The sequence below is a fragment of the Suricata suricatta genome, chromosome 11 (genome assembly GCF_006229205.1).
Source record: "Suricata suricatta isolate VVHF042 chromosome 11, meerkat_22Aug2017_6uvM2_HiC, whole genome shotgun sequence".
Classification (NCBI taxonomy): Eukaryota; Metazoa; Chordata; class Mammalia; order Carnivora; family Herpestidae; genus Suricata; species Suricata suricatta.
In genome coordinates this window covers 37,855,394-37,872,921 of record NC_043710.1, presented here as the reverse complement: position 1 = coordinate 37,872,921, position 17,528 = coordinate 37,855,394, and the positions used below count along the sequence as shown (strand labels likewise).

The window sequence follows — 17,528 nt, the reverse complement described above, 5'->3', positions numbered from 1 at the left end:
GGGGCTTCCCGGAGGAAGGGCTCTGGAGCTGGGCCTGTTTGCAATCCTCTGTCTTGTTCCTTGCAGGGCCTGGCATTGCATTTGTGGTTTACCCAGAAGCCTTAACCAGGCTGCCCCTCTCTCCATTCTGGGCCATCATCTTTTTCCTGATGCTCCTCACTCTCGGACTTGACACTATGGTGAGCTGCTTCCCTCTTGTCAAAGGAAAACCCTCCCTGAGGCTTCTCCTGAAGACCCCCCTCGCCTGCTTCCTCCCTGCAGCCTGTGGCCGGGCTGGGCTTGATGGTCTCTCAATGTTTCCCCGAACAATGTAGGATGGTGAGGTACCAGTCCAGGGCTCAGGATAACTTTGTGTTCGTGGGTGACTCGTGGGGTCATGCAAGGCCATCCCCTCTCCTTCCCTCCACTCTCCATGCACGTTTTAGCCTGTGTATTTCCTCTTCTGGTGTCATTTTGCCAGTGCAAATTCTGTGGGGCTGGATGAGGGGGAATAGTATGAGGTCGATTTTAGGGAGATTGCCGTGGGGCTGAGACGGCCACAAATCCTGCTGACAGGCTCTCAGGCGTTAGTGGTTGGCGCAAAGAGGGGTTTCCTCAACTTGAAGATCAAATTGGAGGTAGACTGGAGGAAAGGAATTTACAACTCATGAATACAAAGTGAAGCTTCAAGTGTCCTGATGGATGAGTGTATGCAGTCGCTGGGGGCTGGAGATGCAGTTTCTAGAGCTCACATCTTGTTGAATGCCCTTTGCTGGCCTTGTGGGCTGGACCCCAACAGCGCCCTTAAGACCCCTCAGGAGAATGCAAATACCTCTTTCCCTGGTGGGAAACACAAAGGTCCTTGGGAAGGTTTTGGGCTGGGTGGTTTGTCTCAGATGCCCCTCTCCTGGCACCGTTCCAGTTTGCCACCATCGAGACGATCGTGACCTCCATCTCGGATGAGTTCCCCAAGTACCTGCGCACACACAAGCCGGTCTTCACTCTGGGTTGCTGCATTTGTTTCTTCATCATGGGCTTCCCGATGATCACTCAGGTGAGCTGCCTGCCGGCCACAGGCTTGGCGCGGGGCACATGGGTGCCCGATGGCTCTCAGCCCTCAGACTCAGAGCAGTAGCCGAGTCACTGCCATTCCGGTGTGGACAGCGCCCAGTCATGAGGGACTCTGACCACAGATAAAAACAGGTCAGCTTGGCTGCTAGTGTTACTTGTAGCATCTTCATAATTGAGATGTAGTGTTCCTGAGCCAACAAGGCAGGTGTGTCCTACTTTAGGAAAATAGACTACATGGAAATCCGAATTTACTGACCAGAGAAATCCCCAGTTGGTTACTCATTATACATGGGAGTTGAACAGCTGTTGAATTCCTTCTAGTCCTGCATGTTAGCTCACTCAGCATATGTATTGCTTTCGCTCTCTCTGTGACCTTGAGCAAGTCACCACTTTGGGCCTTAGTTTCTTCATCTGTAAAATGATGAATTGGAATAAGACAGTCTCTAAGCCTCATCTATCATGAGAGACATAAAGGATGAGGTAAAGATGAAGGGGGATGTGTGACGAGTGCCCAATGACACCTAAAGGTCATATGAAGGTCAGTCGAGTGCAGATTTATGGGTAGAAATGGCTATTGCTTAAGGCAAAAATGAAGCCACCTGCCTGTTTTCACATATACATCTTCAGATGTTGACCTTTGCCTTTTAAGCGTGAGAAGTTGGATCCTGTTTCTGTGCTTGTTTTATTGATTGGCTCAGAGTCTCTCAAGGAATTGCAAGGCCCGCAGCCTGCATACTGAAGTGGGGTTAGGTTGCCACTGTGGAGGGGAGGGGAGGGGAGAGCCTTTGACTCCTGCTTGTACCCAGTTCTCCCCACCATGAACGGACTGGCTGTTCACAGTGGGAAGAGCCAAGATCCAGGCCTGCTGGTGTTGATTGTTTTCTTTTACCCACCAGGGTGGAATTTACATGTTTCAGCTTGTGGACACGTATGCTGCATCCTACGCCCTCGTCATCATTGCCATTTTTGAGCTTGTGGGGATCTCCTACGTGTATGGTAAGGGGGACCGCCATGCTGGCTGCCAAGGGTGGGCTTAGTGTCATAAGGCAGCCATGGCAAGTGGGTTTTCCATGTTTAATAAGATAGTGACAGGGTTTAATTGTGGCTCTTTAGGAAACTTAAGAGGGCTGCACCTTTATTTCCAAACTAGCCTCGGGACCACTGTGGTCCGAATTTAACTGAGAAGCAAAAGGTGGCTGATGGTGAAACTCAGAAATCCCCCTTTGTTTCAGAAACTCTTAAGACCATGCCTTTGGGTATGGTGTGCTATGTGATCAGTTAGGATCTATGGACATGGCCAGATAAGGGAGGAGGAAAGCTACCTTGCAGGTATGAAATTATTTCCTGGTCTTGCAGTCCTCATGTAGCTTGAGGCAAGGAGTAGCTTCAAGGCTGGTCCTCAGATAGTATAATGAGAAAAGAGACCACCAGGCTCACAGATCCTTAGGAAACTTTATTAACATAATGGAAGTCTGTGATGCAAGAACTCAAACCCAGCTTTCCCCAGGAATAAACTTCCAGTTTCCTTACAGTTTAGTCTGTCCTACTATCACCATGGCAGCCTGCATCCCATAATTAGTGGGGCTATTATCAAGAACAATAGGAAGGTGGGGCCTCAGATGCCGTTTTTGCCTTTTGTGTGGAGGTAGTTGTGCTTGGGCTGGGGGTCCTCACCAGGTGATCTCCGGGACCCCTTGTGTGCACTGCCAGTCACAAAAGCAAGCCCTACTGGGTTTAAGGCACTAATGACTTCTTCATGCCTGGAAGTCTCAGAACCTTCCGCAGACTAAGACCTCCCTTAGAGAGATAAGGTCTCCAGAATTAGGAACATGAAAAATGCTGGCATAGACTATTTATATATTAAAACCAACAAGACGTAGCAACATGCTCTAAACTAAAAAGAAATGCAGAGCATCACTCGGAACACACGATATGTATAAAAGGACACATGTCTGGAGGAAGAGGGGTCAGGCCAGATGGCTCTGCAGAGCTCCCTCTTTTAATTAAAACCTGGGGGGTCAGCAAAGTCCCCTGTGCTGCCACATATCTATCCTTGGTAGGAGCATCTTGCTTTTAACATAAATGTTAATGTCCTGCCCAACAGCTGCTCAATAGCTTCTTGCTTTCCTGAAAACTTCATTAAAATGGAGGGGTGGTGGTGATGATCAAGATGCAAAAAGGAAACCTCCTGGGTGTAAAACCTGGGTGCCCCAGAAACAGGAAGATACTACAGTCATTTGGGTGCTGGTGGAAGGGACATTTGTCTCAGTCTGGAAATCACATCCCCATTGCAGGGGGAGTTTAGTTTCTGCTGGCCAGAGAAATGGGGCCAGCGCTTTGAGCTGAAAGACAGCCTGCTGTTGGCGGTGAAGGTTGATTGAGGACCGGCGGTGGAGTCAGGCTCAAGCATCAGAGAGCCTTCTACCTGAGCAGACACGGCCAGGAACCCAGTCAATCTGCCACGGTGGATCTTAGCTCTCTGTCCAGACACCAAAGGTTTTGCTACAGAAAGGCAAGAAACCCCCGAGGCCCTCTTTTGGAGACTTAGCCCCTCCTGGTGGCCTGTTGGCAGAGGCAGGATGGCACTTCATATGCAACCTTGGACCAAGTGCAGATAGCTGTCTCGACCTCCTCCACTCTCTGTGTCCTTGCTGCCAACTGCCACAAAAGGCACACTTGAACAAATCGATTCTATAAAACAGGGCTGCCTAGTATGGATTTCATACATCACTAAAATAGAGGCCTTTAAAATTTTCTGTGTTTAGGGTGAAATTGTGCCTCCTTCCCATTATAAATCTGATAGTAGATTTCTTGGTTCTTAAGGAAAAATAAACCCTGAGTGCTTTAATCCCTGGGCTGTGCTAATTTTCTGGGACCATTGAGAAAATTGTCTGGACTCTGAGGGAGCTAGTGCTCAGCAGCCTCCAGAACCAGGCCGACTCTGTCAGCATGAGCACAGGGAGTGGGTATGAACATCTGATTTGGACCTGGATAGAGTTTTAAAAAGTTCTTTTTAATATTTTTACTTTATTTTTGAGAGAGAGAGCAGAACATGAGTGGAGGAGGGTCAGAGAGAGGAAGACACAGAATCCAAAGCAGGCTCCAGGCTCCAAACTGTCAGCACAGAGCCTGATGTGTGGCTCAAACCCAAGAACTGTGAGATCATGACCTGAGCTGAAGTCAGATGCTTAACCGACTGAGCCACCTAGGCGCCCCATGGACCTGGATAGAATTTTAAGACTTTTTTTTAGTTTATTTATTTATTTTGAGAGAGACAGAGACAGTGTGAGTTGGGAAGGGACAGAGGGAGAGAAAGACGGAGTATCCCAAGCACTGTTAGCCTGATGCAGGGCTTGAACTCACGAAATCATAAGATCATGACTAAAGCTGAAACCGAGAGTCAGATACTTAACTGGATAGGATTTTTAGAAGTGAATCTTAGAAGAAAGGAAAAACTTGAACACATATATAATTTATACTCCAGAAAGTGGTACATTCTTTACTGAGCTGATGAGGCCCAGACGAATGCAAGGTTGGCCTTACACCATTGAACACAGACCTCTGAAGAATGAAAATGAACCTGACTGATGTGGGGCTCTCCCTTCCTGGCTGCAGAATTTATAAAAAATAAGCAAGTGAATGGCAGAGATTTGTATTTTCTTTTTGGTTCTAATAGTCTCTAGACTGAAGATTCCAGAGGAGGTCATTTGAACACTTAAAATATGGTGGGTGTAGTTTGCAAGTTTTATCTTTAGATTGAAACAGCTGATTCAGGTTCTCTAGTCAGGATTCCTCAAAGGGCCAAATCTGGGTTTGAGGGATCCAGGTTGAAAAGTGGAACTCCCTGAGTCAGGTGTAGGTGCGATCCCTTTAAGAGACTTTTACCTAAGTAGAGTCACTTGGAAAAAATGATCTGCATTCTCCTAGAGCCCAGCTGTACAGGAGCCTTCTGTCTGGGGATCTTGTGCCTGAACTGCTGTCACAAAGGCCTCCTGCCTGCTGTCTGCTAGGCTCTATATTGTGTGTTTCCCCCAAGATGCAACATGTTAAATTATCTTGCTCTGTTTTCCACTTTGGTCAGTTACTTGTTTCATATCTCACCCCCTAGATTGTCTTTCTCCACATCCTCATGAGGGATGTTAGATTCACACCCAAAGAGCAGCTTTTACATGATGGAATATGTCCTTCTTCAATTCTTATTGCCCATCCTGCAGGCCAAACTCATCGAGGTTTCTGTAGTACAAAACAAAACCAATCAGGTCTCCCCAGAACTCTCCACATTCAAAATTAATTTTGTTCCTCATGACTCACCTCCTTGTTCCTCATGACTCCACCTTCACTTATGAGAACACTTTTGACTGAAATGTCACTCTTCTGCCTCTCGTTCGGGGTGCAAATCCCCCCAGCAACATTTGCTGCAGCTGAGAAAACATTAGGAAAGAGGCTTCAGTGCATTAATAACTCACATAGACAAATGTGTATTTATTAGGTGCTTATTGTATGCCCTGTGTGCTCTTAGGAAGATGGGGAGGTATTCAGGCAACTTGCCAGCTAGCTCCCAGGCAAAGTAAGGCCACTTTACACTTCACATTGAGAAGAAGATCAGGACTAAGCTGCACATCCCTGGCCAGGAGAGCTTTTTCTGCCCAAAGGTAAAGGAAGGCCAGAGCAGCCAGGAAAGACAAAAAGGTAGCACCTCAGAGATAAATGGATATAAAAGAAAATAAAGACTGAGATTTAGTGAGTGTTGAGCTTATTGGTAACCAAAGTGGGAAAAATATGAGCTAACCCATAGGGTTTTGGCTCTTAGAGATGGGGCTTTCATGATAACTATAAAGGAATAATTTGAGGTACACACAGGACCAGAGACCTAATTTGTGGGACCTAGTGCAACACGAAAATGTGGAAGCCCTCATTAAACATGTACTAAACATTTCAAGACGGCAGCCAAAGACTATTAATCCAGGGGCAGCGCCCTTTTGAGTGCAGGGCCCAGGACGAGTGCCAGGATGCTGGCTGTGGCTGCACAGGAGGGAGAGAGCAGCCCCCTGAAGACCACGTTTAGACCGAGGGCAAGGGTGTGGTTTAGAAAGACAGAGCCACAAAGCTGTGTGGGTGGAAGTGATTGGTTGTTTGAAGCAAGTTTTTTATTTTTCAGCTTAGGATTGGTTGGTTATCATGAACTTGTAGAGGCCAATTTCTTAGCCCCAAACCTGCTTCTTTCTGAGTCTAGAATAATAGCCATGAGTTTACCTTTTATTTTTTCCTGCTGTTTTTCTGTTAATTCAGTAAAAAGCAGTTGCTCAGATCCTTTTTGGAGCCTATCTCACCCCTCCAGGCTCAAGATCGTGCAGCATATGCCCCAGGCTCCTTGAGCAATTCTTTTATCAAGAATTAGGCCTTGGTGATGGGGTGGCTCAGTCAGGTAAGCATCGGATTCTTGGTTTCAGCTTAGGTCACCATCTCACAGTCTTGAGATCAAGTCCTGCTTTGGGCTCTGCACTCACAATGGTTGTCAATCTGGTAACAGAATTGAAATTGATAGCAGAAACTTCTAGAATCTTTTTTTTAAACACCGAGCCTTCCTTCAGTGTCTTGTGTATATTTTTCTAGGCCTTAGCTTTGACTTCTCTTCCTTTGAGTCTCTCCCCTCACTGATGCTCAGAGAGTAGGTCCAGGAGTCACTCATCTGAAGGCATTTGAATAACAGGCACAAATAACATCCAAAGATGGTCAGGTCAACTGCTCACGGCATGAAGTTCTTGCCTGTGAATATAAGGGAGCAACCTGGAGCCTCTTTGTGTCATGAGTTGACCTCTCCAGGCCGCCCAGTAAAGCAGCAAAGGCTCAGAAACAGAACACCTTTCCTAAGTTCACACCATAACTTAGAGACAGAACAGGCGTCCAGTTGTTAGATCCCAACTCTCTACCCAGTGCTCTTGTCCTTGTACCACATTTGTGACTGACCCTGACCAGGGTTTAAGGTAGAACAGGAGGCCCAGCTGCCACCTGCAAAGTTCAGAGTGAGTTGAGAACAGCTGCCTTTGGTGACTCTCCCCCCTGTTCCCAGAGCAGGCTGTTCTATAGCCAATCACAGGCTGGGCTGTCCTCCGTGATGGCTGCTACCAGCAGGGCCTGGCGATTCAGGATCATGAGGGTTAGCTGGCATTCTGGGTCTGGGCTTGGCATGGAGTAGAAGCAAGTAACAAGAGCTGAGGGCCATGGAAGGTGTCTGGATCCATTATTTTGAGGATGGTGGCACTCTTGAGGGTAAATTTTAATATTGAAGTATAACATTGTGTATACAAGAAGGAACACGTAACTGAGTGTACAGCTCAATGGATTTTTTACCCCCAGGTAACCAGCATCCAGATTAAGATATAGAACATTATCAGGGTCATTTTTTAAAAAGAAGTTGAGATGAATTATTTTGTTCCCTGAAGGAATACCAGTGTCTGCTTTCTACCCCAGCAAGAGATTGCTTTTTCATATTACATTATTCTTTTTTTTTTGGCTTGAAGATCTGTTTTTATTTATGATTTTTAAGTTAACAGTCCAATTTTCTTAATAGCTATGCATTTATTCAAATTATCTATTCCATATTGAGTTGTAATAATTTATACCTTTGGAAGAACTGATCAATTCATTTATTTTGTCAATTTTATGCCTGTAGATTTGTTTCTTTCTTTCTATTTTCTTGATGTCTTTTTTTAAATTCAATACTTATTTATTTATTTTTTTATAATAGTTTATTGTCAAATTAGTTTCCATATAACACCCAGTGCTTCTCCCCACAAGTGCCCCCCACCATGACCATCCCCCCTCCCCCCCCCTCCCCCTTCAGTCCATGGTTCGTCTCCAGTATTCAGCGAAATAAGTCAGGCAGAGAAGGATAGATACCATATGCTTGCATTCATAGGTCTAACAGGAGAGACCTGGCAGGGGACCATGGGGAGAGGAAGGGGGAAAGAGAGCGGGGAAGAGTGAAGGACACAGATCAAGGGACACTACTGAATACTGGAGACGTATTACATTATTCTTTACTGCTGCCGTGTAGCACAGAGCAGGCATGGAGGGGACAAGACTAGAGGATGACTCTGGGCTGAGGTGGGGACAGAGGCACAGATCAGATGCAGGCAGCTTGTACGGGTGACACACAGGGAGGGGGTGGCAAAGGGTAAGAGACAGCAAGTGAGGACTGGAAGGGGAGCCCCCAGAGACCGAATTCCCCTGCTCCTCATGGGGCTAAGGGCAGAGGACCCAGAAACCCCGGGGGGGCTGGGAGAGCCTGGGAACCCGACAAACAAGTGGCCAATGTTTCAGGCAGTAAGGTCTCAAGACGTGCAAGGGATTATTCCCGAAAGGAGAAGGCCATAGTGGAAACGGAGGCTTTCCCTGAGGAGTCCTTCTGCCCCTCTTGACCTGCAAGGTACCCAATTTTCATGTAAACGACCAGAGGATGAAGGAATGGGGAGATTTAAACTGAGGCCCCTGGGCCCCTGGTCAGAGCTGCTGACTGACGGAGCTTGACTTCGGGGAGCTTTCCTGACCTATCAGCATGGCAACCCACGCTTGGGAGAAAGCCATGCTTCTGATAAGCTCAGGAAACAATGTGAGAAGCTGTCCCTTTCAAAAGCCTTCCTCAGTGGTTCCTCCTTCCAAGAGGAGTAGCTCAACGATCTTGGTGAGCCGTGAGTGCATGGGGTGGTAGTTGTGTGTGGCCATGCGGAGAACCATCTCCTCTGCTTCATGCTTCAGCGAAGTTGATCCGTGACCAGGATAGCAGTCCTTTGAGCTCTGACGAGTGGGCAATGGCTGTTGCCATCTTACATAGAGTGAAGATAAATGGATTCATGCAAGAGTGTCCTTGGGAGGGTGGGGACAAAAACCGATATGTAGTGACTCTCACAATAAATCCCAAGGCTTATTGACCACGACTGTAATTGATTTTGCTGGAGTTGTTGCTAAGCACAGAAGGCCGTTTGTGAGAACAGCCACACGGGGGAATATGCCAGGCTGTGGCAGTGCTGAGACACCTGGGCTAGGCTGCAGCTGAGCTTCTTAGATGTCATTATGGGATGACATTTTTGACCCTCACTGCAGAGTCTATTTAATATCTGTTTAAATGTTCAGTTTGCCCTAATCTTCCTGGCAGTGAATCATTTGTCTGATGGTTTCTTGCATAATAGGGGTCGTGCTGACACCAGGCGGGGGCCATCCCTGGCCAATGACACTTACTTGCGTGAGGGGCTCTAGAGCCTGTCCTCACCCCTCCCTCTCCCCAACGCCGTGCCACTGCACCTCACAGTGTCTCCATTTGTCAATCGGCAGGCTTGCAAAGATTCTGTGAAGACATAGAGATGATGATTGGATTCCAGCCAAACATCTTCTGGAAAGTCTGCTGGGCGTTTGTAACTCCAACCATTTTAACGGTAAGGATTGTGCGCTTTGTCGTGTAGTTGGATCTCACATGTGTATGTGGTGTTTGAACAAGGTGTATTATTCTTGTCTTCCAGAAGAGGAGACTGAGGTTCAGAGAGGTATAGTGGATTACCTGAAGGTGCTTAGCAGTGACTCATGCGCAGTTTGGAGCGCCCTTATGGAACGCTTCCTCATGTACTGTTAGCTGATTGCAATCACAATTCCCTCGTGCTAATCCTGGTCTGCGCTCTGTTGAAAGACATTTATGTGTGTCACCTCATCTCTCCTTCACAGCAGCCGTATGGGGTTGGTGTGACAGTCAGCCCCATTTTACAGATGGGGAAACTGACACGCAGAGGTTATGTGACTTACCTAGCCTTGCACACCTAATAGTTAGCAACCACTTCCTGGTTCAAACCCAGCCGAAAGGCTCCAGAGCTCTTGCTCTTAACCACTACTCAGTGAAGCTGCTCTATAACCAGTGTAGCATGAATTAGACTATTATGGTTCACTTTTATTCTCTTTTGAGAACAATCTTATCCTCAAGTGTGATGATAACATTTGAGATCATCTGACATTCATTTTCTTAAAGATCAGAGCCCTTCATGTGTCAGTAAATCTGCATAGGGACTTGCATATACATCCTGTCCCCTCCTTAATTGTGATATAGGCTGAAGGCTTTGCCCTGACTCACCCTCCAAGCACAGTAATTGAAGCAGACCTTGCCTTTCTCCCGCTTCTCTAGCTGGTGATGGATGTCCTCTTGGCAAGGCCGTGGGAAGCTGGCTGTAGTTCTGGTTAGAGCCAGCAGGTGGCACTAGAAACCAGATTAAGAGCATTGTTTTACTTAGGCACAGGCTCTCTAAAGGAAAACCAGACAGGATGAAGTAAAATTGTAAAGAAAATATAGATTTCCTTTTTTTTTTTTAACTGTCACAGAGTGAATTTAATCAAAACACCTCAACTGATTTCTGAAAAGACATAAGTATAGACAGAAAAACCATTCAGCTTTTATCTCCCTCTGCACTGACATGGACATCAGACTCAGGCGCACATCAGTGCTCACATTTTAGAGGCTGTAATTTGCTGGAAAAGTCCCACCAGATTTGGGGCAGAGGATTGAAAGGAATTAAATGGATTTTCCAGTTTCTTAAATTTAGGACTGAAATGTATATGAAGAGCTCAGGATTTCCGTTAATTGGTGGGGGAGAAAGGACAGGACACGTTGAGACTCTCCTGCCTGGGGGCATTATCTGTGTCTCCTGACAACATTTCCCCCAGTTACCACCACATAATGGTTTATTCTTGGGTGACATCAAGACCTGCCTTTCCTTCCTGTCTTGTATGAAATTAAGCTTCAGAGAATTTTATTATATTTTGCAGAAACATACCACATATATATAAGAACCAGGACCACTGTTTGTGGAGGCCTGTTTAGAGGAAGGCACTTGCTAAATATTGCCCCTGAAAGCCTCCGACCACTCTGCTTGGTGGGCGATTCCTCTTCCCATTTTACAGCTGTGTGAACTGAGGCCTTGACTAAGGCCACACAACTTTCAGGAGGCAGAGCTGAGCCTTGAATCCAGGGCTTCTAGGCTTCAAACCCACACTCTAATAAATTTCTAGAAACTCAATGCTTTCACTTCTAAGGGGAGTTTCGCCAGTTTGGGATTAAAGAATTCTAATCCCTGTGAGCCGAATGTCAGGGAAAAGAAATTCTAGGGACTTGCTGTGGTTTTTGAGGCAGTCTCTCAACTATGCTGTGCTTCACTTGATTTCAATTGTGAAACTCCCACCAGAAACCTGTAGAGATCCCAGAAAAGCTCCTGAACCAGATTCCCCTTCTGTGTTTGGGAGCGATGGACAAGGAGAAGTGGTCAAATCCATCATCAGCTGATGGACCTCTCTCCTTCCTTGGCTGCTGTCAGCAAAAAGTCAGGGTGGGCCTGACTCAGTGGTTAAATTCTCATCTTTCATGGCTGGGCTCATGTGAGGGCAGGGGCTTCTCAAAGCTGGCTTGGCAGAGGGAATTAATGGCAAGGACAGGTGTGCACACGAAGGTTTGCTATGGAATTTGTGCAACTGGAAAAGGGGACCAAAGGACCAAGCCTAACACTTATTTTTTGCCATTTGCCCTTCTGTGAAGTGGACATTTGTAGTATGCTCGAATGAATTGGGATTATGGGCTTAAATTACTTCGGAATCTCTGAAATGAAATGGATCATTTTTATATGTGCCTTCTCGGGTTTATAGGCCTATAAATATTCCCCAGGCAATTATTGTATACATAGTCAGATCACGTTACTGAATTATGCGCACACATAAGCAGCTGTATTGCTATTTATATAGTAAATGAAATGGAGTAACTTACCATAAGTACATTAGGCCATACTTCCAATAGACTGGTTAATAAGGCTTATAACCCGAGGGGCAAACGTTGAGAAAGGGGCCTAGAGTAAGGGGTCTCTTTCCGTAGGAGCAGCGTTTTCAACAGCCATCTGCAGGCCATGTTGCTTCAGATCAATACACTGAGTTATTGTTGTGTTGAAATAATCACTTGGTCCAGCAGCCTGGGCTTTGCGGCAATAATATAGATATGCCTTACATTTGTGTAGTGCCTCATGCTTTTCCAAAACACTTCCATATATCATCTTTCCTGACATAATTCCCTCCAATTATTCTTGGGCCATTATTTTGCTGCTTAAGATAGAATGAGAGGTGTGGAGGGGGGAGGCAGGACTTATGTCACCATTATTAGGTACATTTTTCTAGGCTGCTGCTATTGGTGGGATGAACACGGGCAAAAATGCTGTATCTCAGGGCAGTGCTCCTCAAAGGCTTGGCAAGAACAGTTAGGACCCCTGTTCTGTGTTTTCCGGTGCCTCTCTTCTAGTTCCCTTGTTCCCACATGTGCTCCGTTGTTCCTTTTCAGCTGCTCCAAACCTGCTCTCAGAGGGTTCCCATTGCTCCTGCCAGCCAAAGTATGCAGTGATGGAGATAATGGACAGAAAAGAAATCATTACCTCTCTTCAAATTGAGAGGGGACTTTTGAGTAAAGACCGGACCATTGTTCCCCCAAAACCCCTGTGTTTTGTGTACATGGTGTGAAATATACCCATTTTATAGCAGAGAAGTCCGAGACATGAAGGCCCCTTTGTTAGACAGAGGTAGCGCTGAGACTAGCCTGCTGGCCTCTGGGCTCTTGGCCCCCTGCTGGGTGACAAGGCCTGTTCACCCGAGTCAGCAGAGAGTGGGCTGTGCACCTGTTCTGTGCCCCATGCTTGGTTATAGGACTCAGCTTCCTGCTCAGTCACTGCTCGCCGACCACTCGAGGTCTCACTCTGCCAGCTTCAAAGGCAGTGCCTGGATATTGGCCGTTCCCATTCAAGGAGAAGGCAAAGTAGAGTCAACTCATTTATTTATTGTTTTAATTTTAATTTTTTTTTTTAGAGAGAGACAGAGTGTGAGAAGGGGAGAGGCAGAGAGAGAGGGAGACACGGAACCAGAAGCAGGCTCCAGGTTCTGACCTGCCAGCATAGAGCCCGACGTGGGGCTCGAAATCACAAACCATGAGATCATGACCTGAGCCTAAATCAGACACTTAAATGACTGAGTCACCCAGCCACCCCAATTTTTATTTTTTTAAATTTTGATTCATTTTTGAGAGAGAGACAGAGAATGAGCAGGGGAAATGGGGGGAAAGTGAGGGATATACAGAATCTGAAGCAGCCTCCAGGCTCTGGGCTGTCAGCACAGAGCCCAATGTGGGGTTCGAACTCACAAACCAGGAGATCATGACCTAAGCCGAAGGAGGACATTTAAATGACTGAGCCACCCAGGCGCCCCATCAACTCATTAAAAAAAATACTAAAATGCATACATTCAATGGATTCATTTCTTGTAACTAAAGCTTGGTTATCCACTATAGAAAATACAGACCACCCCTTAAAAACGCCCAGCTCCACACATCAGTCACCTTGATGTATAGCCATAAAACTGTCTTCACAGCCTCTGTGTGTGTGTGTTAGGAGATGGCAAACTCAGATGGCTAAGTGTGTGTCATCTTCATCTCTCTGAAATTCAGCTTCTTCATTTGCAAAATGGGTTATTAATAATACCTCTCTCTCGGGGTTGATATGGATGTAACATGAGATCATAGAAGGGAAAGCAGCAAACTGATGGCAGGGGCGCAATAGCTGGCTGTTAGGAAGGACTACTTCTTGCATCACCAGCCTAACACATGTGTTTCTCTTTTCTTCCTAGTTTATCCTTTGCTTCAGCTTTTACCAGTGGGAACCCATGACCTACGGCTCTTACCGCTACCCTAACTGGTCCATGGTACTTGGATGGCTAATGCTCGCCTGTTCAGTTATCTGGATCCCAATTATGTTTGTGATAAAAATGCATCTGGCCCCCGGCAGATTTATTGAGGTAATTCCGTCAGTTCCTTTCCCCTGCCATCCCCTCCCAAGGGAGAAGCTCTCAAAGCTCCGTGCATTAAAAAACAACAGATTCGGTAAACTTATTCTCCGGGGAGACTTGGTGATTAAGTGATCACAGTTGCCACCGTTTCTATTAAACCCATTTTTATTATGCATTATTCCTCTAATGGAGAGGCTCAGCCAATCCGCAGGCCAAGCTATTACACTATTCCTCAGTGCAGTGGCAGCTCTGGGAATAAGTGATCGTATCTCCTCTTTCCTGGAGTTTCCCCTCCCCCCCCTTACCCACAGTTTACTTCCAGTGTTTGCTTTTCAGCCACACAGCAGATTCCCCCTTTCCTGATGTGCATCTCTAAGTCTTCTCCCTCCGAACATCTATTCCCATTACACTTTAAATCACTACCCCTTCCTGTTGTACCGGTATTAGGATGGCGGATGGGTCCAAGCTCATGAACACGCCATCATCCCCACACAATGTAATGAAAGGTCCAGGGCATGGCCGGTGTGAAATGAGACTTGCCTTTGTTAATTAATCCCTTGCTGGATACTTTCCTCATTTCTAAAGAAAACAAAAATCGCCACCCTGACTCCAGGGTGGATGGGAAGGCACTGCCACTGGCGAAGTGTGGGCAGGCTTTTGTTATTTATGACAAGTCACTGGCTCAGGTGTGCTAGGGATAGATCAGCACTGCCTCTGTCTTGAAAGTTCAGAGGTTGGGCCTTTTGGCCCAGACCAGTGCTCCTCAGGGTTTGGCCCAGGGACTCAGCATCAGCACCGCCTGGGAGCTTGTTGGAAACGTGGATGGATGGGTTCCAGCGGGCTCCGCTGAGCCAGCGGTGGGGAAAGGGGACCCAGACTGCAGTTGAATCAGCCCTCCAGGTGATTCTGATGCACACTCGGGTTTCAGAGACCTTGGGATAGACCAAGGCGAAGAAACACCTGCCAATAGAGGGCAGCGAAGCACAGGGATCCAGGCTTTTGCTCCGGGTCAGATTGAGAAAAGGAGGAGAGGTCTGGGGATATCTCGGAGGGGGTGGCTCCGATTTTCAATGGACTGAAGATGGAGGCAGAGTTGACAGAGGAAATGTAGGAGCCTCCTTACTGAAGTGGTGTTCCAGTTTGCATCCTCAGGAAATTGTCTGCTATCCCCTGAGGTAAATGACTCTGGACCCCTTTACCCTCAGGGATGTCTCCCTCTTGCCCCAGATGAGCCTCCCACCAACTGACCCAGAAACCTCATTCCCTGTCAACAGAAGCTAGTGTAGTCCTGCTACTTTTATCTTACGCCACCGATGAAATTCCCCAAACTGATGAGTTGGCTCTATAATTTATTGTGGTTGATTTGGGACGCAAGGGTTGCAAACTGATGATTAAGGGGAGATTAAACTAACAGCTATAAGAAATAGCTTCACTTTAATAGGTAATAAACATATAATTGTTCCCCCTTATGGAGTCTGAAATATGTTTTCTTCCCTTTTACTAGAAAATGTTCCCATCAAATTATATTTTCTGTCAAACGTTCAGTTGAAGCATTAGAGACAGTCCCATTGTTTCTGGCTCACCCACAAGAACCCGCATTGCTGAATCAAGTCAGAAGCATATATTTTTGTCAACAGATAATTAAAATCTTTGCTCACTCTTGGCAATGTGTCTTTGGGGTTGCGGGTTTTTCTTCCTGGCCGTTTATATACTTTGGGGAAATATGCTAAACAAAATCCAATTATTTTGATGTAACAACCTACTGTTGGGACTATGGAGCAAAAGTAATTGAGCACATGTCCTTTGCAGACCGCGTCTGGCAGTGGAGAGAGAGGCTTGCGAATTCTCTTCATTTGGAAGGAAAAAATGTATAATTAAAATCTGGGCCCTTTATCCTCTGTTAATCTTGCGCAAGGCAAACTCTGAGCAATTGGTATATTGCTTGCAGGGCGATGTAAATAATTTCAAGTGAGCCAAGCCAAGCCTCTTTTTGAACGTCCGTGGCTTCGTTAACTAAGAGGGCTATCTTCCTAAGGTGTCTATGGCTTATTCCCAGGCTTCTCCTGGTAGGGGACCTCTTGGCTTAAGGAAGGGTCCTGCAGAGGTGGTCACAGGCAGTTTGGGGATAGTAGGGGAGTGCCTAGGGGAGGAAAATGTGTTACTTCTCTGACATTGTGTGTCTTTGGCTTCTCTGCAGAGGCTGAAGTTGGTGTGCTCGCCGCAGCCAGACTGGGGCCCATTCTTAGCTCAGCACCGCGGGGAGCGCTACAAGAACATGATCGACCCCTTGGGAACCTCCTCCCTGGGACTCAAACTGCCAGTGAAGGATTTGGAACTGGGTACCCAGTGCTAGTCCAATGGCATGGGATGGCCCAGACTTGATCCTGATTTTCCTCTCTGCCTCCCCTAATGTGTTCCCCGGCTTTCTTCTCACGGTCTTCTCTCTCCTCACATCTTGGTTCATGTCCATGCATGAGAGTGGTTATATAGAAAAGTAGGACGTGGTGTCGCATGCTGTAGCGAAGAGCTAGACAGACCACTTGAGGCAGGTTGCCTGTGTCCGTGGAGTCAGTGTCCAGAGGGGTAGGAAGCACAGGCTTGAGCTGGCAGGAGCGGATCAACTAGGTGAGCACTTTCCGTGAAGTCACAAGTAGGTATGCGACCCGGTCGGTAGGGCGGCTGTCCTTGGTGGTGCCACGGGGGCTTATATATATAAAATGGCAGAACTACAAGACTGTTGTTTGGGCTCCATAGTGTTGTTGAGCTGCACAACACAGTGATTTCATTCAGACGCAGAAAGTTTAGGAGGCTATCTTTAGAGGGTCAGCAGTGGTCTGAAGACATTTTAGGACAAGACAAGCCAGTGGCTGTGGACACCACTGAGGCGTCTGGTTGTAAATTTCCACTTACAATTGGGCACCTGTTTTCCTTCATTGGGACCAACTGTCTCAAGTGTACCAAGAACTCCGAGACTTGACTCTGCACGCTGCGAATCTCAGTGGAGGGTTCTCTTCCTTCACTTGTCTTTTTTCTTTCTTCCTGAAGTAACTGTATTTGTGAATTCTCTTGGTCATTTCCTCTGCCTCGCACAAGAAGCCATCCTGTAACTTGCCTCTGTAGGGTCACAGTAGAGCCCCAGTCTAGTTTCCACATGACATTTAATGCCGACGTTTCCGTGTCATGACTCCATGTTTCCTCTTCTCAAAATGTCTTTCTATGAGCTGTAGATACCTGGTCTTTCAGTCTCTGGGAAAACAAGACTTGCCCTAGTTCTGTCTGTATATTTTCTCTATATAAGACACAACCTCTTACAAGACAGAATACTTCTCAATTTTTACTCTTTTTCATTCACAGTAAATGCCAGCTGTGGTCATTGAGAAATCAAAGAAATGGAGAGTTTAATAGAAAACAGCCATGATATTCACTGTGTTGGTAGTACATTTTAGGCCACTGTATTTACAGAAATTTCTGATAAATACAGCTTAGGTAAGTAGCAAGTGAGCCAATTAAGACTATAGCTTTTAAGACTACATTTAGCCGATTCAATTTTAAGAGTTCCCAGTTCACAATACTCATAACATTGCTGCAATGAGAGGGAATCATACGTCTGCAGAGACTGGCGGAGCCGTGACCTT

General features: G+C 46.5%; 1 protein-coding gene across 1 annotated transcript in view; it reads left to right on the top strand.

Moving 5' to 3' along the window:
• SLC6A5 (solute carrier family 6 member 5) overlaps nt 1–16,351 on the top strand; it is a 51,577-nt gene extending 35,226 nt beyond the window's left edge. Inside the window, exons 11-16 of the mRNA XM_029915557.1 lie at nt 67–179; nt 902–1,033; nt 1,947–2,046; nt 9,382–9,482; nt 13,735–13,902; nt 16,091–16,351. Coding sequence (XP_029771417.1) covers nt 67–179; nt 902–1,033; nt 1,947–2,046; nt 9,382–9,482; nt 13,735–13,902; nt 16,091–16,246 — 770 coding nt within the window. The 3' untranslated portion in view covers nt 16,247–16,351. The remainder of the gene's footprint in view (nt 1–66; nt 180–901; nt 1,034–1,946; nt 2,047–9,381; nt 9,483–13,734; nt 13,903–16,090) is intronic.
• Nucleotides 16,352–17,528: the final 1,177 nt, after the last annotated feature.